Source organism: Salmo trutta, chromosome 39 (genome assembly GCF_901001165.1).
Source record: "Salmo trutta chromosome 39, fSalTru1.1, whole genome shotgun sequence".
Lineage (NCBI taxonomy): Eukaryota > Metazoa > Chordata > Actinopteri > Salmoniformes > Salmonidae > Salmo > Salmo trutta.
The window spans coordinates 13,069,069-13,090,619 of record NC_042995.1 but is presented as its reverse complement, the minus strand read 5'-3'; the positions used below and the strand labels follow the sequence as shown (position 1 = coordinate 13,090,619).

Sequence of the window (21,551 nt, the reverse complement as noted above, 5' to 3'; positions counted from 1 at the left end):
GTGCGAAAAACGACATGGCGGCCATATTGAATTTCATATTGACAGTTGTTCCAAAGATTTTCCATCCGAGGTACAAGAAAGTGAAAGGTTTTAGTGGAATAATCAGCGATTTCAGGACATTTGTCCTTAACCTTTAATGGTTGTGTTTCAACCAAGACATGGACGAAGATGAACGACAGAGGAAACTAGAAGCTGGAAGAGCAAAGGTTTGTAACGATTTTATGGGTTATGCATCAAAGTAGCCATCTAGCCAACAAGTTAACCTAGCTAAACGTATCAGTAACATTGTCGTACAATAAAGTAATAGGTTGCAGTTGCTTGATAGAGGGCTTTGAGTAAGTTAAAGTTTTAGCTACAAATTGAATCGCTAACAAACTAGCTAACTACATTACATGTAGCTATGGTTAGCCGAGTCTAAACTAGCTACAGTGTAGTAACTAGCTAAACACTTTGCTATTCATGAATCATAATGCCCCACTTTGTGGCTTACTAAACAAATGTTAGTATTGTTCTATCGTTAACTCACCAACCCAGCTGACGTTACACTGCCTATTTTAACTACCCTATTGTCTCATCTACTATTTTAATAACTTACTTTGATAAATGACCTAACTAAATGCACCCAGTTTACTACTGTTTATTAACTTAGTTAGCATTTGGCTAGTTGCTGTATAAACGGTTTTCTATTCAGTTTGCTACCCCAGCCCAAATATATTCCCCTTCTGTTTACTGACTAGTGTGGGCCGTATTCTGGAAGAGTATCATCCCTGTTTATCAAATCGATGCAGGTGATGATGGCAGGAGGATTTGGATAGTCTGTGTAACGTTATGTGGTTGCTTTTAAGATGCACATTCTCTGCACAACTCTGCGCATATGATCCAATATTTGCAATACATGCAGAGGTGTGAAACACTACCACTGAGGTTGAACATCTCAGGACCAGGTAGGCCAATGTAGTATAACGACCCTATAATCCGCGCAGACCTTAGCGAAAATGTCTTGACCTGTCACCTGAGCATCAAGTCTTGCACTCTGCGCACATCAACCCTACCGTTCCCCACAACGGTGTCTATATCGCTTCAGGTATGGCCTCTGCTTGGGGTGGCATTCTCCCAGCAGTTGTTGTTCATTTAGATATGCATGTGCTATAGATGGAGGAATCTGACCGCCTCACCAGAGTCTTGAACTGATGCATGACCTACCTATTTTTGGCACACCTCAAACCTGGGCGATTCTCACACAGCTGAGTTGGTATGACTTCCTTCACAATAACTTAATTGATAAACCATTGTTATACCTTATGACAGAAATCCACCAACATGCAGCGCAGTCAGTTGGTAAGTGGTGTGAAATACAGGCTCTTGGGTTGTGGTGATTCTGTCTATTGATCTAGAACAGTGGGTGGCCAACCTTCATCCAGGAGAGATACTGAGTATTATTCAGGCTTTTGCACCAGCCCTGCTCCAACACACCTGATTCGGCTAATCAAGGTCCTGGTGAGCAGCTGATTAGCAGAAAAAAACCTGTGGTAGCTGCAGCTCTGCATGCGGAAGGTTTGCCACCCCCTGGTCTATCTATGGGATCTATTCATCTGTTTTGGGATGTTGTTGACTCATCACTGTCTTGCGTCTGTCTCTTTTTCAATGGGATTCTGTTTTGTGGACGGGACACATTTATGAAGCTTTGCAGATAGAAATGCACCACGCAGAGACTTCTGTTCATTTATTTCCACATGATTGAAGTTGTCCCCCTAGACACTGATCCACCAGCAGTCTTCAGTTGTCCCCCTAGACACTGATCCACCAGCAGTCTTCAGTTGTCCCCCTAGACACTGATCCACCAGCAGTCTTCAGTTGTCCCCCTAGACACTGATCCACCAGCAGTCTTCAGTTGTCCCCCTAGACACTGATCCACCAGCAGTCTTCAGTTGTCCCCCTAGACACTGATCCACCAGCAGTCTTCAGTTGTCCCCCTAGACACTGATCCACCAGCAGTCTTCAGTTGTCCCCCTAGACACTGATCCACCAGCAGTCTTCAGTTGTCCCCCCTAATGGTTGAATTAGTGGAGGGCTCGCTGATATCATAGCATGTGTGTCATTGTGAACACACACCATCAGATGGCGCCATGACACTAAAGCTGGCCTCTGGTCCTGGAGGACTCCCAACAGAACACATTTTTATTGTAACCCTGGACAAGCACACCTGATTCAACATGTCAACTAATCATCAAGCCCTCAATGAGTTGAATGAGGCGTGTTTGTCGAGGGCTACAACGAAACTGTGTACTGTCTGTTGGCGGTACTTGAGAACCAGGGTTGGGAAACATTGGTCTAAAATAGTATAGAAAAAAGGGTTCAGTTTCAGACATAATCGAACACATTGGATCCCAGTAGGCCTTCTCTTGCAGTTAGCATCCCAACCCTGACATGGCACTTCTGAAGGAGCTAGTATGCCCTCAAATATAGCAACAGTATTAGAAAAGTTGAAAACTAATCAACAAATGGGCATGACATAGGCTGCAGTAGGCTTTTTCATGCTTGTCTGAATTGTGAAATCGTCAGTTAGCCACTTATGGCAGCTGTTGCTATGGTGACGTGCCACGTCTGCATCAGTTGTCTTTTGCTTTGAGGCAAACCAAGCTCCGGTCTTCAGGTTGAACACAAATAGCCTACATACGTACACACACAGCTGCCTGTCTGATAGTGTTAGTGTGTAGAGCAGCATGTTCGACTACAGCCAAGTCTAGCCTCACTTTATCTCAGATACAGACACAGGAGGCTGTGGATGGTGAGTGGGTGCGTACAGTATCTGTTGAAAGCTGGGCAGACTTCAATCGAGTAGAAGCGCCCACATATAGAGATCAGGCATTGAAACACACACACACTCATGTGGGTCAGTAGCACTGCTCAATGCAACATGAGTCCTGGGGCTGGACATGGCATGGGTCGGCTTGTTACGGGTTTGCTCGGGTTGGAACAAAACACGTGCTACCACACTGACACACACTTTGGGCTCAGGACAAAGCTCCTCCTGTGTTCTCTGCATTACACTGCCATCCCAACCCTCGGCGGGAGGTTGAACTGTCGTATTGAGACTAGTGTGCTTGTCTGCCGTGTGTGTGTTGTCTCAACTGTGTGTGATTGATAGATTGGGCTGATGGTTTGAAAGGGAGAGTGAGTGAGGGAGAGAAAAGGCTGCGTGAGGGAGAGAAAAGGCTGCGTGAGGGAGAGAAAAGGCTGCGTGAGGGAGAGAAAAGGCTGCGTGAGGGAGGGAGAGAGGGGGAGGGAGCGAGAGTCAAGAGGTGGAGCGTTATACGAGGGTCTCTGAACCACTGTAATCTGATTTAAGCTGCTTATAGAAGAGGGGAGAGAGGGAGAGACCAGGATGCTGAAAGAGATGCAAAGAGAGATTGGATGCACAATTACACTGACTAAATCAGTGCACTTGGACTTCAAAATGTAAGGTTTTTCCGATCGCTTTGTTGGGAACCTTGTTGTCCAGTGATAGTGGTTTTGGGAGATCTATGGAGCGATGCTGGGAGGTTGACTGTTAGGACTAAGTGGAGACTGGCTGGTTGACTGCTTTGGACTGGCAATGTGCTGGGGCTTTCATTCTCTCTGCTGGTTCAATCAGGGATGTTACCTGAGTGCTGGGAAGATGATCTGAATCAAACTCTTGTTCTTGCTCATTAGGCGGATGAAAACCTTCACCCCTTAAACCTCCAGCCTTTTCTGACTTCTTAAGTCACTGGGATGATTGATTGAAACGTTGACCTTTTTATTCCCTGATCGGAATGATGGATTTGTACTTTGATGGACTTTTGGTGGACTCTAACCCCTGACTTCTAAGTTAACCCCTGACATGCTGATAGTGTGGTGGTGTTCGGCCCTCCTGACCTACGTGTCCCTCTACCTCTCCCTGTCCTTCCTGCGTAGCTTGCTAGCTTCCGACAGAAAAGGGCGAAAGGGGACGGTCAAGTCGCGCAGAAAAAGACGCAGAAGAGGAAGGGCCCGTCTCCAACGCAGAATGACGGCCCAGCGCAAGGTCGCCCCCTAGGGATGGACCTCCAGACAGACGGCAACGCCACACAGCAGGACCACATGTGTAACCATGAGGTGAGCCTCTGGCTGAATGAATGAAAGGAATGTAAATGTCCACACTGTTGCATAGGCTGACTATATAGTTTAATGCAGCATTTCGATCATAAGGTCTTTGTCAGATTTGATTGTATGCCAATCCAATCCCAACTCTATGAGCATGTATCTCTCCATGGGTCAGAACATGTCATTCGTTTCTCTGTGGAATCAAAATGAAAACGATTCAGAAGACAGATTGGCTACGGTGTCTGACCCATATGTCTCAACCTATGGATGTCAACTCAGCAGCCTCCTATGCTTTAGCAACCCCCCCACACATAGGGTAAAAATGGGTCACTAAACACAAAGATGCTTGTGGCGGCTGGTTGTCATAGCAACATGAATGTGATTACTGTCAACTCTATGTACAGGCTTTAAAGGGGAAGTCCATCTAATTTCATGGAAATAATAAAGCAAGCCATCTATTGAGTTTGTTCAATGAGGTGTGTTTATGCAATGCTAGAACAAAAGCCTGCACCATCTGCATCACCCTACAGCTCTCAATTACTAATATTAGATGGTCACGCTGCTTTAAATGTATAGTTCATAACAATTAATCAAACTTGTCTAATGTTATAGATAGCCAAGCAGGTTGTCTATGACTATGTGCAATATGACTAGGTTTACTTAACCCCCCCCCCCAAAAAAATGTAACCCTTAAGGAACCACAATGTTTTGGTGAGACCGATCCGAGCCAACTTCCAGAGTTCCAGGGGCACATGGAGCAACACCATCCCCAGGATGGAAGCAGTGTCCTGGGGGAGCAGGTGGTCGGTGGGCAGCCTGGGGAGATGGAGGTTGTGGGAGACGATGTCCTAGTGGTTCACACTGGAAAAGATCAACTCAAGGTACTTAACCGTACATACATACATACAGTTTATTTAATCAATAAGGCCTGAGGAGGTGTGGTATATGGCCAATATACCACGGCTAAGGATACAGTGCCTGGATACAGCCCTTAGCTGTGGTGTATTGGCCATATACCACAAATCCCCAAGGTGCCTTATTATAAACTGGTTACCAACATAATTAGACCAGTAAAAAGTGTTTAAAAAATTGTCATACACATGGTATACGGTCTGATATACCACGTCTTTCAGACAATCAACATTCAGTCTTTGTCTATGAATTAGGAAATATGGAAAGCTTGTCCTATTGTAGAGGATGGATGGGAGCGAAACGGCTTGAATTCTTTTTTCATTATTGCTGGAGAAATAATCGTGTTATAAATACGTACCAGGAGAAATGGGTTAGACGTGTTCCTATGCATGCCCTGCAACAAGAGTTACACACACACACACACACACACACACACACACACACACACACTTGTGTCTTGTGTCTTGTACCTCGTCCCTCATTCAGGGAAGAGTAGTTATATTCATGACTTTATGGTTAGATGCACTTGTTTGACACACACCAAACACACACACACAACACTCCTAACTGGGTTGGGTATTTTCTCGTTTGGATTAATTTGTTCTCATGCTTTTTTACCCATAAGAACCCGGGGCTGATTCTGAATAATTAGAGAGAGAGTGCCTTCAGAAAGTCTTCAAACCCCTTGAGTTATTCCTCATTTTGTTACAGATTCAATTCAAAATGGATTAAATAGATGATGGTTCTCACCCCTCTGAACACAATACCCCATAATGGCAAAGTTAATTTTCTTTTAGAAATGTTAGCAGATTTGTTGAAAATTAAATATAGTAATATCTCATTTACATAAGTATTCACATCCCTGAGTCAATACGTAAGTCTCTAAGGGCTTTACACACCTGGATTGTACAATATTTGCTGATTTAAAAAAAAAAATTGTTTAAATTATTTTCAAAATTCTTCAAGCTCTGTCAAATTGGTTGTTTACCATTGCTAGAAAACCATTTTCAAGTCTTGCCATAGATGTTCCAGCAGATTTAAGTCAAAACTGTCACTCGGGAACATTCACTGTTTTATTGGTAAGCTACTCCAGTGTAGATTTGGCCTTGTGTTTTAGGTTATTGTCCTGTTGAAATGGTAATTCATATCCAGCTGTCAGAGCAGCTCACAGATCACTGCACCTGTTCATAGCCCATCTATAATTTAGCCCAAACTACTACCTCTTCCCCTACTGTATTTATTTATTTTATTTATTTTGCTCATTTGCACCATATTATTTATATTTGAACTTTGAACTTTCTTCAAACTACAAATCTACCATTCCAGTGTTTTTCTTGCTATACTTTATTTACTTTGCCACCATGGCATTTTTTTGCTTTTACCTCCCTTATCTCACATCATTTGCTCACATTGTATATAGTCTTATTTTTTTTTTTCTACTGTATTATTGACTGTATGTTGTTTACTCCATGTGTAACTCTGTGTTGTTGTATGTTGTCGAACTGCTTTGCTTTATCTTGGCCAGGTCGCAATTGTAAATGAGAACTTGTTCTCAACTTGCCTACCTGGTTAAATAAAGGTGAAATAAAAAAAATAAAAATAAAAATATCCCGGTGTCTGGTGGAAAGCAGACTGAACCAGGTTTTCCTCTAGGATTTTGTCTGTGCTTAACTCCATTCTGTTTATTTTTTTAGACGAGGTAGTCATGTAACAAATAATGTTAAACACATTGCACACAGTGAGGCAATGCAACTTATTATGTGAGTTGTTAAGCAAAACTAATTTAGGCTTGTCATAACAAAATGGTTGAATACTTGTTGACTGAAGACATTTCAGCTTTTCATTTGTAAAAATGTAGAAAAACAATTCCACTTTGACATTATGGGGTATTGTGTGTAGGCCAGTGATGACAAATATTAATATAATCAATTTTAAATTCAGGCTGTAACACAACAACAAAGTCTAGTGAATACCTTCTGAAGGTACATCTTTCTCTGCTCTCTCTCTCCCTCTCTCTCCCTCTCTGCTCGCTCTCTGCTCGCTCTCTGCTCGCTCTCTGCTCGCTCTCTGCTCGCTCTCTGCTCGCTCTCTGCTCGCTCTCTGCTCGCTCCCTCTGCTCAGGTTCCCTTTCACTCGCTCTGTTCCGTCTCCCTTTCTGCCTGTTCCTCTCTCTCTCTGTTATACTTTGCATTCCCCTTGCAATCATATATTTGCCATTTAGCAGACACTTTTAATCCAAAATGATCCGAAATGAAATGTAATAAAGTAAGGTGTTAAGAATAAAATGTGTGTTTATGTCTGTGTGCGTGTGTCTGACTCTATGGTCTTTCTCTCTCTCTGCAGCAGTTACAGGCAGCAGTAGAGAAGCGTAATGAGATCATTAGCAGACTGAGCTGTAACCTGCAGGAGGCGCTGGAGAGCAGAGACCAGGTACAGCAGGAGGCCTCCTCCCTCACTGGACAGGTTCAGGCCCTGCAGATGCAGCTACAGCAGGTACACACTCACACACACACACTTCAAAAAGTCTAAAAACATTCAAGTGTTTTTATTTTACTGCTAGTAATGAAGTAGTGAATGTAAGCTCTTCGATGTCCCTGTTTTATTTTCCAGACCTGTCAGTTCTTTCGCTCCAGGACACAAGGGGGCTCTGAGCTCTCCCTAGCCCAGCAGCAGGCCTCCCAGCCTGGCCACAGCTCCCACGACCTCTCCTCACTCCCCAACCACCTGGAGGTCCCAGTAACAGAACCAGGGAACCAAATACGCACACTCCGAATGGGACATGAACAGACTGGAGCTGGGTGTGAGAGCCTAGAACATTGTATTGATCCTGAGATGGATGCACTGATCCACACATTGAGGAGAGAGCTGCTAGAGGAGAGGGATAAAAACCAGCTCATGCTTTCCCAACTAGAAGAGGAGAGGAAAGGGAGGGAGGAGGAGAGGAGAGAGATCCACCAGTACAAGGAGGAGAAGGAGGTGTTGAATAGGGAATTGCAGGAGCTAAGGAGGAGACTGGAGGAGGAGGCGAGGGAGAGAAGGATCGAGAGGGAGGATGAGCGAGAGATCAGGGAAAGACAGGAAGAGGAGAAGAGGAGACTTGGAGAGGAGGTGCAGAGAGTCAAACAGCTGTTGGGGGAGAGAGGGAGAACGAGGGAGGAGTTGGGATTCAAGGCTTCTAAAGACAAACTGAACCAGGCAAAGGCCAGTGTGGAGGAGGAGGATGGAGAGAGGGAGGAGGAGGAGAGAGAGGAGTGCCTTCTGGACATGTCCCTCCCCACAGATGGCACCCCGCTGTTGGAACGCTACCTGTCCTCGGCCCTCCCCTCACACTCGTGCTGGGCCAATGAAAGTCTGGAGGAGTGCAGCCTTCTGGAAGAGCACAACCTGCTGGACAACTCTGGCAACTACAGGTCAGAGGGACATTACTGTGTGTGTGTTTTTGCCCTTATGGTGGATTTTCCCCCCATACGAATCACATCTCCTAATCTCTCTCCTTTCAGTCCTCTCATCCCTCTCTCCCTCCATCCCACCACAGGTTTGAGCTGGACAGTGATATCGTCAGTGGTGGTGACCAATCCCAGCTGTCCTTTTCGCAGGAAGAACAAACTCACTTTTCCGTCCCACCATCCACTGCACTTTCCCCCCACCCCAACTCTGAGAACGAAACCTTGCCCTCTTTCGCCTCCCAGTGGCAGAACGACCCCCTCTCTGTCTCACGAGAAGCCAGCGAGACCTCTGAGAGACTCAGTGAGACGTCGGAGAGTCAGGAGATCTCAGACCTGGGCAAGGAGCTGCTCATCCAGCAGTGTGGAGACCTCAGGGAGGAGGTGGCTCTGAGGGAGAGGGAGAAGGAGGTGGTGATGGAGGAGTTGAGGAGGAGCGCTGAGGAGCTGGAGGAGGCCAGGGCCAGGTGAGTGTGTTAGTGTGTACCTGTCTACCATATCTTTGTGTGTTGGAGAACTTACAGCTCATGTTCATGGTGTGTGTGTGTGTAGGTGGGCCCAGGTCTCCGAGGAGCTGCAGGAGGTGCACTGGGAGCTTGAGGAGGAGCGGGAGAAGAGGAGGAGAGCTGAGGAGGAGGTCAGCCTGAAAACACACGAGGAGGACAATCTGAAGAACAGACTCTGCACCTTACTGGAGGAGAGAGAGAAAGAGATGGAGAGACTCAACTCCTCTCCTCTCCTAGAGAAGGAGGGAGGTACTCTCCTCCCCAGCCAGGAGCAAGTGATGGAACAGCTAAAAGAGGAGAAATCTCTCCTCCTCTCTCGTCTAAAACAGCAGGAAGAGCTGCTCTCCTCTGTCTGGTTGGAGAAAGGAAGCAACAAGGAGAAAGAGGGGGAGCTGAGGGAGGTGGAGGAGGAGAAGAGTGTCCTCCTCTCCAGGTTGAGGCAGCAGGAGCAGCTGGTCTCCTCTCTGCAGGAGGTGAAACAGGCAGGAGACTCTGTCTCCTCTGAAGTCCATGCTCTGTTTGGACAACAGCTACAGTCACTACAGGTAGCTAGGAGCTTTCTTCTTCCTCCCTCACTACTCACTACTACTTGTCCCTCTTTCTTTTTCCCTTTTTCCTCTCTTCCTCCCTCATTCTTTTGTTTCTCCTTTCTCTCACTTGCTCAATTCACTATCTTCCACTAGCTAATCCTGGTGTTTTTCTCTCTCTCTCTCTCTCTCTCTCTCTCTCTCTATCTCTCTATCTCTCTATCTCTCTATCTCTCTATCTCTCTATCTATCTATCTATCTATCTATATAATTGGTTTGATTGGTTCTAATTGGGTCCAAGCTAATAACCTCTCCTCTCCAGACCCATCGTGACCAGCTTCTAGCCCTGCTGGAAGAAACTAAATCCAGGCACAAAACCACCACTGCCCTCCTCGGTCAGAAAACCCTGGAGCTCGACACCGCTCAGAAAGAGATGGACAGAGTCCAGAAGGAGGCGGAGACAGCGAGGCAGGAGGCGGAGACAGCGAGGCAGGAGGCGGAGACAGCGAGGCAGGAGGCGGAGACAGCGAGGCAGGAGGCAGAGGAGAGGGAGAGGAGGATAGAGCAGACGGAGAGGGAGAAAACAGAGGTAGAGTCTGAGTTGCTGTGTCTGAGACAGAACCTGTGTAACCTGGAGGAGGTGCAGGCCCATGGAGCGAGAGAGATGGAGGAGGGCAGAAGGAGAGAGGAGGAGATGGACAGAACCATGCGGAGGATGGAGAAGGTGATGGCGGAGGAGCTGGAGGAGTTCCAGAGACAGCTTCAAGCCAAGGAGGAAGAGGTGAGGAGGAGGGTGGTTGTGATGAGGAGGATGGTGATGATTAGACTATGTATTTGGACCTGTTCAGGAAGTACTGAACAGACATGATATGACATCTCTTTTTCAGGTGGAGGAGGAGAGGGAGAAGTGGGAGGAGGAGAGGCAGGAGAAGGACGAGGAGGTGCAGGGGGTGAGACGCCTGCTGGAGGAGCAGCGGAGGGAGAGGGAGCAGGAGGTGAAAGCTCTCCTGGAGCAGCAGATGCGGTCTGTGGAGGAGGCCACAGAGAGACTGAGGAGATCTCACAGTGAGGACGTGCAGGAGCTGCAGGAGAAACACCAGGAGGAGGTGTCTGAGCTGAGCGGCCGTCTGGAGAGAGAGCTGTGTGAGCAGAGAGCCACTCTGGAGGAGGAGCAGAAGAGACAGATCAGCCTTATCAAACAGGTACACACACACACCACAACAACAACCTGATACGCATGCCTGTGTGCTGCTAGTCATCCCCCCTCTCTCTATCGCTCTTGTTTTCTGTCTCCAGGTGAACGAGAGAGAACACCAGAGGATGCTGTTGGAGATGATGTCACAGCAGAGGGAGGAGATTAGCCGTTTGAAGGCAGAGCTATCAGGGGAACAGAGAGAGAGCCTGGAGGCAGCCCACCAAGCAGAACTACTACAGATACAGGTACACACACACACAACCACCCCTACCAGGTTTTCCGTTATCCAGTTTTTATTAAACTGGCGCTGACCAGTTGTCCCAAAAAATAAATAATAATCCCATTGCAAAATAAGTATGTAAATACATTTGACCGGTCATGCTTATCGGTCTACAGGTTAATTTGTATAATTTAATGGAATTCAGTTAGCGCGTGTGTGTTTTCGTTGGTCGTTATGTTTATCACACACGCACAGCATACAGATGCAGAGCCTATATGAGCGGAAAATCTGTCAGTGGCGAGAGCTGCTGCTACAGGTCCTCAAACAGCTCATTCCTTCCTGCTGGAGTGAAACATGCTTTTATAATTATAATAACAATATAATAACAATTCTAAATGAAATCTCGTGTTAAAAAAAACTTTTTGATGGCCACGATTTAAAGAGCTACTATTTTTATTTCTCAGCTGGTAATTGAAACTCGCTTCCCATTCGCCATTCAAGTACAGTGGTAGGCAGGCTTCAATCCGTCACACACCACTTTACAATGAGCTGGAGGCAGTATGCATTTGGAGAAAATATAGTTAGTAGTTTGAAACCTGAACGTTTTACTTCATATTATGACTTGGCATGGCTTCAAAGTGTAATCCCACCATAGAAACGCGGAGGCATTTATTTTACGAAGACGTCCATTGAAACCAGTAGCCTATATTTTTTTACATGTTCTATTGGTTTTCAAATCCACTTTCATTGTCCAGTAGCCAAAGGCACAATCCTAGTCATATTAGCAACCCATGCTAGTTCCTGCATCTTTAGATCTCCCCTCTTTCTAAATTTCTAACGGATATTTTCATCTCTGTCACATGAAACTGTTTGCATTTGCGGTGTGCTTTTGACCACTGTTCTCCTGCTAATTGCATTATGGAACGAACATGCGCGCGTAGCCTACTGCTTTGGTGCATTGCTGCGCTAATAATCTGAAGAAATAATAGTTTATTAAAATGTTACGGGAAATGTTTGGATCTGTTGCATTGACCTCATTGCTTTAAAAAATATATATATTCTAATGTCGCTTAGGCCTACTGGTTGTATGAATTTGTGATCCATCATCCCACAACTGTCCTGGAGTCTGTTGGGAATAGTCTATTTCTTTCTCCCACAGAACGACTAGCTGAACAATAGAATACATTGAGGGAAAAAAGTATTTGACCCCTGCTGATTTTGTACGTTTGCCCACTCACAAAGAAATGATCAGTCTATAATTTTAATGGTAGGTTTATTTGAACAGTGAGAGACAGAAAAAATCCAGAAAAACGCATGTCAAAAATGTTATAAATTGATTTGCATTTTAATGGGGGAAATAAGTATTACGCACCCAATGCATATGGGTCCGGTAAATTTCTCAACTGTCCGTTAAATTAAAATGCTTCCTTCAAATGTCCGGCGTCACATTTTCCTAATGGAAACCCTGCCCCCTACCTACCTCTCTGTCTTAACTTTCGCGCTATAGAGCCAACAGGCCCTGGAGCTGGAGGCGCTGCGTCTGAGCCTGACCAACCACCAAACGACCCAGCTAGAGCTCTCTCAGGCCAACCTGCAGCGGGAGCGGGAGGCCTCTCTAAGCGAGCTCCAGGCTTCCCTCAGGGAGAAGTGGTCCCAGGAGAGGGCCGTGCTGCAGGCCAGACAGCAGTTTGAGGTGGAGAGGCTGAGAGCTGAGTGTGAGGAGAGGATCCAGCGAGAGCAGCAGGAGTATCACAGGAACATGGGTGAGGAAGATGGTAGAAGAGTAGGGCCTTCTCACTCAGATGCTCCAATGCATAGCTCTGTTTAACAAATGGATCCTTCATCTGACCTGATTGAGTAAACTGTCATTGGTGACCATGTTTGTCGTTGTGTGTGTAGATGCTCTGAGGCAGGAGTGTGAGAGTCGTGTCTCCCAGGAGAGAGCGTCCATGGAGGAGCGGCAGGCTGCAGAAATAGTGGCCTTGAGGTCCCGTTGGCAGCAGGAGTCAGAGAAGGCCCAGTCAGAGCTCCAGACACAGCTGTCAGAGGCTCGGGCATCACTCTCTACCCAGGCAGCCTTCACCCAGACTGGGGCAGATCTGTCCGAGGACAGGGCTAGCCTGGAGGAACTCCAGAGGCTGGAGGGGGAGCTGAGCCAGGCCTGGAGCGACAGGGACGCTGCTGCCCGTGAGTCAACTAATAAGTGTTATTGATGTTGTCCATATGTTCTAAACATGTTGTAAACATGTGATAATGATGTTATGAATGTGATGATGGTGTCCATATGTTGTAAGCATGTTATAAACACGTGATAAGGATGTTGTGAATGTGTTACTGCTACTCTCCAGGTGCAGTAGAGGATCTGGTGTCCAGACATCAAGTGGTGCTGCAGGAGAGAGAGGAGCAAACACTGCAGCTACAGCAGGAGGTGAACACACACACACACACACACACACACACACACACACACACACACACACACTTCTGTTTCTGAGATTTGCTTTATGCTTTGGATAGTGCCTTTCCTAAACTCTCTCTCTCTCCTTCCTCTAGGTGTGTTGTCTGCATGGAGAACAGGTGACTCTGAGACAGACTTGTGACCAGGAGGTCTCTCAGCTCTGGGCTCAGCTAGACAACATGAGGACCAGCCGCCAGGAACTGGGAGGTGAGTACACACACACACACACACACTCTGGACCTATGCTAGAACATAATTCGTCAAGTAGTGCAAATTGGTTTGATTGGTCAACCAACAGAATTTCAGATACCTTCTCTTTTTCCATCTCTCTCTCTTTCCCTCGCCTCTCTCTCCAGAGTTGAAGGAGCAGCTGCTAGCTCGTTCGTCGCGGGTGGATGACATCGAGCGTCTGAAGGCGGAGTTTAACGAGCAGAGGCGGGAGATCAATGAGCAGAACGAGGTCGAGCTGGAGAACCTGAGGAGGTACACACATGTGCACACACACACCTATGCAGCTGAATGTGCTCTCCTACACACACCTATACAGGTAGGTGCATGCACAAGGTATACAAGTGAACACACACCAATGTAAACCCATGCAAGTGAACACACACTTACACCCCATTAATGTATACCCGGTCAGGTACTTTGAGCAGCGTCTGCGAGTAGCAGAGGAGAGCTACCGGGAGGAGATAGCCCTGCTACAGCTGAGACTGGTGGAGGGAGCCCTGGAGGACTCTGTACTCAAGACCCAGGATGCTAGGTATGCTAATGCTAGGGGCCTCACTCGGCTAATCTGCCCGCCAATTACACACAATCTATAAGCCTGGGCCAGTGGTGGGCCATCTTACTGACCGGTGTCGTGTATGTGTGTGTGTGTAGTTTCCTGTCTGAAGGGAGAGGGGAGGAGGAGAGGACCGATGTTCTGGCTGAGATCACACTGAAACTGGAGAAACACCAGGAGGCGTTTGACCAGCTGCGTATCCAGTTGGAGGAGAGACACACTCAGGAACTGTCTAACCAACGGTCCTCTATGGCCCTGTCCTACAGAGAGGAGCTGCTACAGGTACACACACACCAGGGTTTTACCGTTAACTTGTAATAGCCGGCTTTCTCCCCCAAAAAATGAAAAGTCGATATATAAAATTGGCCCCGGCCAATTGTCCGGGAGAAATAAATAAATCCCATAGACCAAAATGCCGGTATTCATTGATTGAAACATCTGTTGATGTAGCGCGAGAGCTGCTAGCTAGCGCGAGAGCTGCTAGCTAGCGCGAGAGCTGCTGCTACAGATCATCAAACAGCTTGTTTGTTGCTGCTGGAGTGAAACGTGTATAAACCCAATTATTGCGCAACAGTTCTTAATGCAGTTTTAATGGCCACGATTTAAAAATAGCTTTTTATTTCTCATCTGGTAATTGAAGCATGCTTCCCATTCACCATTCAAGTGCATAAGCAACTAGGCAGGCTTCAGCGTGTCACACATCACTTTGCAATGCGCTGGAGGCAGTATGCATTTTGAAAACATACTTAATTGTTTGAAACTACATATTATGAGGCATGTCTTACCTTGCTTCAAAGTAGCTTAGCCAAAATCCAACCAAGTGTGCAGGCAATTATTTTATAACGACTTCCATATGCCATTTAAACCAGCAGCCTATTTATCTCATGTTCTATTGGTTTTCAGATCAACTTTTATTGTCCAGTAGCCAAAGGCACAATCCTAGTCATATTACCAACCCATGCCAGTTGTTGCATCTTTAGATCTCCCCTCTTTCTACATTTCTAACGGATATTTTCATCTCTTGAAATCGCTGGCATGTGCGGTGCCCTTTTGACAAGTTTTTTCCGCTAACTGCATTATGGAATGAACATTATGGATAGTGAACACATGCCTTGTGCGCATTGCTGCTCTTAGAATGTAAAGAAATAATAGTTGATCAACATTTTAAGCTAAACGTTCTGATCTGTGGCATGTACCTCATTTCTTTTTAACCTTTTTTGGGGGGGATGTATCCTAGGCCTACTGGTTGTATGAATTTGTGCTCTATCATCCCACAACTGTCCCGGAGTCTGTTTGGAGTTGGCTATTTCTTTCTCGCACAGAACAACAAACGCTTCTTCTATGTGAAATAGTAGATTGACGTAGGCTTGTGATTTTGCTGTTCGTTACTCCTCTTGTTGGCTGAGGACAAATGCATGTGGACAGTGATTCTAACATCTTCAAAGTGTGCATCGGAATTCGTTAAGGACGCAAGCCATTGCATCTTCGAGTCTAAATGAGATTTCTGGAATTCAGAGCACTGTGGGTGGACACCCTAACCAGGTTACACACCCAACGCATATTGGTCCGGCAAATGCAATAAATGTCCGGTAAATTAAAATGCTGCCGGTCAAATGTCTGGCGCCACATTTTCCTTGCGGAAACTGCACACACACACACACACACAGGAGCAGTCTCACCTATGATCCAGCATGATCAGGCCTAGTCTTTCCCTCACTCTTTCATTTTCTCTCTAGGTGCGTTCGGACCTGACTGATCGTTACTATGGCGACCTGCAGGAGCTGAAGACTCGCCACGCCCTCGAGATGGAACAACTCCGCGCTAAACTGTCAGACAGCCATGTCAGAGGTATACAGACTCTCGCTCTCTCGCTCTCTCGCTCTCTCGCTCTCTCGCTCGCTCGCTCGCTCTCTCGCTCTCTCGCTCTCTCGCTCTCACTCACTCTCTCTCACTCAAGCAATTGGAATATTCTTCAACATATAAAAAATATTTTCTCTTTACCTCAATTTATCATTTTCCTCTTCCACACAGAGCTGACGAGGGTGCGTCTGGAGGCTGCCAGACAGGTGGAGGTAAGAATGATGATAGTGAATGAATTAGATTCTGTGAATCGAAGTTCTAAGTTTGCAGTGGGAGTAGGTTTGCTAATGTGATGTGAACAGGTGGAGGTGGAGCATAGGATGTGGTGTCACTCTGAGGAGCTGCAGACCAGAACGACCATGATCCAGAACCTGGAGACACGACTGGCTGCCCTGGCAGACGCACACAACCTGGAGCTACGCTCACACACTATGAAGGTACATACATACATACATACATACATACATACATACATACATACATACATACATACATACATACATACATACATACATACATACATACATACATACATACATACATACATACATTATTGTGTGAGTATGTGTGACAACGTAATGAGTGTTGCCACATGTTGACCCGGAATGACCGTATGTTGACCCGGATGTTTTTAGCTGAAGCAGAGCTTTGCTGAGGAGCTGGGTGTGAAACTAGCAGAGGAACGTAAGGAGGAGAGGGAGCGAGTGACGGAGGAGATGACCCTGAGGAGAGAGGAGGAGGTTCAGAGGCTCAGACAGGAGCTCCAGGAGGAGGAAGAGGTACGGGTCTCTGCCCTGAGAGAGGAGTTGGAGAGAGGGATGTCGGCAGAAAGGAGCGCTCTGGAGAAAGGGATTGAGGAGGCGAGAGCGGCGCTCAAGAGTCTACAAGCCTCACTGGACAACGACCAGAGTAAGTGCATGAAAATGTTTCATGGAGTTCAACAACTCCCTTATTTTACTGTCACTTCTGCATGGTCTTTGTCCTTTGTGTCTCACATATCTCTCCCCCAGACCCCCAGGCGGTGGCAGTGAGACAGAGACTAGAGGCCCAGTATGAAGCTGAGCTGACCAGGGCCAAGTCCACCATGGCTGCTGAGGTCAAGGAGCTGACTGCTCTGCTTCAGGAGCAGGGAGACCAGAGGCTATGCCAAGCCCAGGACAGGTGAGACCTGGCTGGGGTTAAACACCCAGAGAGACTGTGGGGTCTGGAGGTTAATACAGTGCGTTTCATGTAATACCAGAGATTCTTACTAGCTAGTGAACGTTTGCCCCTTAGTAAACAAATGCATTCACAGAGCAAGTTAACGCTCTGTATCTGTCCTTTAGTCTTGAAGTGAATCTGGCTGACCTGTTCTGCATGTGTGTAGGTTCCAGGAGGAGAGGGGGGAGTTGGAGCAGCGTCTGGCCCAGCAGGGTGAGGTTTCTCTGGGGAAGCTGAGGGAGGAATACATGGCCGCCATGGAACTCCTGAACACCACGCTACTGACCAACCACACGAAGGACATGGACACACTACGAACCAATCACAAAGCAGAACTGGACTCCTTGTTGGCCAATCACAAGGCTGAGCTCAAAGCAATGGCAACGGAGATCGCAACAAAACACGAGGAGCTTGTTGCTTTGGAAACCAGCCTAGAATCAAAGCGCAAGTCAGAGCTCGATCGCCTGGAGGCAGTCCTACAGGAAACCAATCAGGCTCAGCTAGAGGCACAGGAGGCGGAGTTAGAACACCGGCATCAGGAAGAGAGGGAGGAGCTGGAGAAGAGGATGCTGGGTAATATGGACACACTGGAGACCACGTACCTGAGGGAGATCCAGGTGAGAACACACACACACACACACTGTTTTAAATCTTGTATATCTATATTCTACATATCACATCTATTTTATCTTAATGTTCTCATATCTCAGACTCTGCGCGATCAGAAGTCTGCGCTTGAGGCGGAGCATAAGCATGAAGTGGAGCGTGATGGGTTGAAGCAGCAGTCCGTCAGGAAGGAGCTGAGGAAGGAGCTGGCTCAGCTTCACATGGAGAAGTTTAGCGCCATGGCAACAGAGCTCAGCCACACCCACCAGGTGAGATAACAAAGTGGTAATTTGAAGTCAAGGAAAGATGCAAATTCGCCACAGTAAAAAAAAAATATGTTTTGTATATTCATTAGACAATTCTGATGTTCTTTCGCTCACTCTCTCTCTCGCGCTCTCTCTCGCTTTCTCTCTCTCTCTCAGAATGAGTTGACAATCCAGAAAGAGGCCTTAGAAGCTCAGTTGTCTGTCCAGAGAGAGGCCTTAGAAGCTGAACACCACATGGCTCTGGAGGCCCTCAGGAAAAAGGTACTCATCCCTCCATCTCTTGGCTGGTCTATCCATTAATCTGAGCATCCGTCCAGGTGTGTTTGATCTGGTTGTCTGTCTCCAGGTCTTGGAGTTGGCGCAACAGCACTGCACCGCCTTAGAGGAGCTCACACGTACCTACACCTCAGAGACACAGCAACTCAACACACAGCACCAGCAGCAGCTTCAGGTCTGACACACTTACACACCATCCCAGAACATCCCATTCCCCTTCTCAGTAGTCTTAATGCTGACTGTGTCTCTAATGGCATATAAAAGCGAAGGGATTACTCTCTCATTGTGCTTTCACACACTATTAGACGAGGGGTCATTGTGTGTGTGTGTGTGTGTGTGTGTGTAGGAGCTAAAGAGTGCGTCTGTGAGAGAGCTGCAGGCGTGTCGCCGGGAGCTGGAGGAGGAGTCCTCACGGCAACGGCTGCACTTCCTGGAGGAGGTTGAGCTTCTGAAGGCCCAAGCAGAGGAGAGTCTTGCGCAGAAGACCAGCCAACTGAAGGTGAGAGAGGGAGGGGTGACAGGTGGAGGGAGGGTAATGAACTTGCTGTCTGATAGGCTAGAGGAAATATTCATCGTATTGCTTGAAGCCACCAAATCCTTTCATAACTATACAAATACCTAGGGCAGAGGGGGACTAAGAGGAAGAGAGAGGGTGGGGTAAACAGTGTGAGGTCTTCATCAGCCTTAAACATTGCAATGAACTATACAGGAACATATGTAACAGTGGTGGGTGTCTTTTAGGATACATTTGGGTTGAACGCATTCAGTTGTGCATCTGACTGGTTATCCCCTTCCCCTGTCTTGATGTCACAGTCGTCTGCCATAGTGGTCTACGTGTAGATCACTGAGATAAACTGAATACGGACAGATTACATTATATAATGGGGCTGGGTTTTGAAGGTCTGTCTCTCTCTTTCTGTGTATGTGTACACCCCAGCAAGACTAGGGTTAGCCCATGCCTGGCCAGTGTCCCATGAGATTTACACAACCATCATAATCCTTTCTTCATATAGGACAGTGTGTGTTTTTCGTATCAGTATTTCTGTGGATGTGTGTTACTGCCACGTGAACAGTGGCTAAATGGGATGGATTTGAGCCTTTGATCCTCTGATGCAGAAGGTTTTATTTTGTACACTTAAAAAAAAAATGCATTTGAGCTGAGCGTTAGCTAGCAGTCTGTTAGTCAGTCAGTCTGAATCAGCTTGTGAGTTTTTGGTTGTAGGGAGAGCTGTTACCCAATAACCTTGGCGTGAGTTTTAGAACAAGTTCTAGAACAGAAGTGCTCTCTGGCGGTTTGGACAGCATTACCAGCATCTCTTTCCTCTGAAGGCGGAGTTTGAGGAGCAGAAGGAGGCGGAGCTAGCAGAACAGAGGCAGACCTTCAGTTCTGAGCACGAGCAGAAGGAACAAAGCTACACCGACAAGATGAGCCAGCTCACTGCACAACTGCTACAGCTGGACACTGTGGTGTCACAGGTAACCCACACCACACACACCGGAGTAATTGAGCATCTGGAGCGCCGAGCGAGATTCCCTCGCTCCAATTTCCCTCCAGTAGCACTTACTTAAGGAGCTCAGGGCATGCCCGGCCCAGCATGCATTTGTAGTCTACTTATGTGCAGCTATAGCCCCTTGCTTTAGCTACTGTCTGTTTGCTGAATATTTTCATAAAGAATCCAATAAAACACACAGGTGCAAAATCAAGGTGACTTCCAAAGTTGAGGAGCAATAGAGATGAGTGCGGTGACGTAACGTTAGTGTCCACAACTAAAGAGTCATTGTAGAATCTGAGAAAGCATGATGGTACACTTACTACCTGCACATGCTAAAATAATACAGTAGATGGGTAGATATGGAAATGTCATTGTAGCAAGGTATTTATAAACAAAGAATCGGATCTCTTAAACGTTTCATTCATCATACAATCGACCATAATTGATTTTGGCCCAATATGCCTGGCATATTCCCACGTTCAAGGAGCTTTGTTTTGATTGGGTTGTTTTGCCTAAAAACCTTTCGGCCTACCTATAGAAAAGTAAAAACAACTCTGCATCCCCAGAGGATATCCTCTGCTGCTGGCCGGCTCTCCAGACACCATCGTATGAGCCTGAAGCCACAGACTGGCCAAACTCGGCTTTCTAAAAATGAAGGCACTAATAAGTCATTTTTATTTCATTTGTATTTAATTCTATGTAAGTCACAGCCTATATGCACAATTTCTAGACCATAATGATTTAATACGCTTTATGTCCCTACCAGCCTATTGTGACGCACTAGCAAATGCTTCTCAATGTATTTCTTTGTAGGCTATAGCCTTGAAATAATATAGACTAAATAATTCCTTTACGTTCCTTCTTAGAGTCCCTGTCTGTCTCCTGACATATTTAGTGTTTATATGCTGTTTAATATGACATGTAGTCTATTTGAAATTGAGTGCTTCTTAATTCACCTTTTCATGTTTATTATAATACTTTTCATTCAAATCATATGGTTTGGTTTCAATACTTCAAAACCAAATGTTAGGTCCAGGTAGTCACAAAAATAGATTGGTGTTGGTTAAATAGTGATTTTAATGAAGGGAGCAAATGCAGGTTTTTTCCCCGTGAGCACAGAGCGGTTTTTAGCGGTAGGATAGGACATGGTGCACCAGAGTGGTGTTTAGTGGTAGGAAAGGACATGGTGGCCAGAGCGGTTTTTAGCGGTAGGAAAGGACATGGTGGCCAGAGCGGTGTTTAGCGGTAGGATAGGACATGGTGCACCAGAGTGGTGTTTAGCGGTAGGAAAGGACATGGTGGCCAGAGCGGTGTTTAGCGGTAGGAAAGGACATGGTGGCCAGAGCGGTGTTTAGCGGTAGGAAAGGACATGGTGGCCAGAGCGGTTTTTAGCGGTAGGAAAGGACATGGTGGCCAGAGCGGTGTTTAGCGGTAGGAAAGGACATGGTGGCCAGAGCGGTGTTTAGCGGTAGGAAAGGACATGGTGGCCAGAGCGGTGTTTAGTGGTAGGAAAGGACATGGTGGCCAGAGCGGTGTTTAGCGGTAGGAAAGGAGATGGTGGCCAGAGCGGTTTTTAGCAGTAGGAAAGGACATGGTGGCCAGAGCGGTGTTTAGCGGTAGGAAAGGACATGGTGGCCAGAGCGGTTTTTAGCGGTAGGAAAGGACATGGTGGCCAGAGCGGTGTTTAGCGGTAGGAAAGGA

The 21,551-nt window shown here is 46.6% G+C and overlaps 1 protein-coding gene across 9 annotated transcripts in view; it reads left to right on the top strand.

Annotated features, from left to right (window-relative positions):
- The window catches only part of pcnt (pericentrin), a 36,132-nt gene continuing 14,581 nt past the window's right edge, over nt 1-21,551 (top strand). For 7 of the 9 annotated variants that reach the window (XM_029741453.1, XM_029741449.1, XM_029741448.1 and 4 more), the window contains exons 1-30: nt 1-206; nt 1,309-1,338; nt 3,937-4,116; nt 4,800-4,985; nt 7,360-7,509; nt 7,627-8,426; nt 8,552-8,926; nt 9,012-9,510; nt 9,815-9,981; nt 10,024-10,273; nt 10,380-10,694; nt 10,789-10,932; nt 12,415-12,670; nt 12,807-13,094; nt 13,256-13,335; nt 13,461-13,572; nt 13,722-13,848; nt 14,009-14,128; nt 14,248-14,431; nt 15,886-15,997; nt 16,181-16,221; nt 16,312-16,446; nt 16,645-16,918; nt 17,020-17,170; nt 17,376-17,826; nt 17,920-18,084; nt 18,238-18,342; nt 18,428-18,532; nt 18,704-18,856; nt 19,687-19,833. In XM_029741453.1, the coding sequence (XP_029597313.1) occupies nt 159-206; nt 1,309-1,338; nt 3,937-4,116; nt 4,800-4,985; nt 7,360-7,509; nt 7,627-8,426; nt 8,552-8,926; nt 9,012-9,510; nt 9,815-9,981; nt 10,024-10,273; nt 10,380-10,694; nt 10,789-10,932; nt 12,415-12,670; nt 12,807-13,094; nt 13,256-13,335; nt 13,461-13,572; nt 13,722-13,848; nt 14,009-14,128; nt 14,248-14,431; nt 15,886-15,997; nt 16,181-16,221; nt 16,312-16,446; nt 16,645-16,918; nt 17,020-17,170; nt 17,376-17,826; nt 17,920-18,084; nt 18,238-18,342; nt 18,428-18,532; nt 18,704-18,856; nt 19,687-19,833 (6,150 nt within the window). In that variant the 5' untranslated portion in view covers nt 1-158. The remainder of the gene's footprint in view (nt 207-1,308; nt 1,339-3,936; nt 4,117-4,799; nt 4,986-7,359; nt 7,510-7,626; nt 8,427-8,551; nt 8,927-9,011; nt 9,511-9,814; nt 9,982-10,023; nt 10,274-10,379; nt 10,695-10,788; nt 10,933-12,414; nt 12,671-12,806; nt 13,095-13,255; nt 13,336-13,460; nt 13,573-13,721; nt 13,849-14,008; nt 14,129-14,247; nt 14,432-15,885; nt 15,998-16,180; nt 16,222-16,311; nt 16,447-16,644; nt 16,919-17,019; nt 17,171-17,375; nt 17,827-17,919; nt 18,085-18,237; nt 18,343-18,427; nt 18,533-18,703; nt 18,857-19,686; nt 19,834-21,551) is intronic. The other 2 variants (XM_029741456.1, XM_029741452.1) reach the window with 1 other exon arrangement.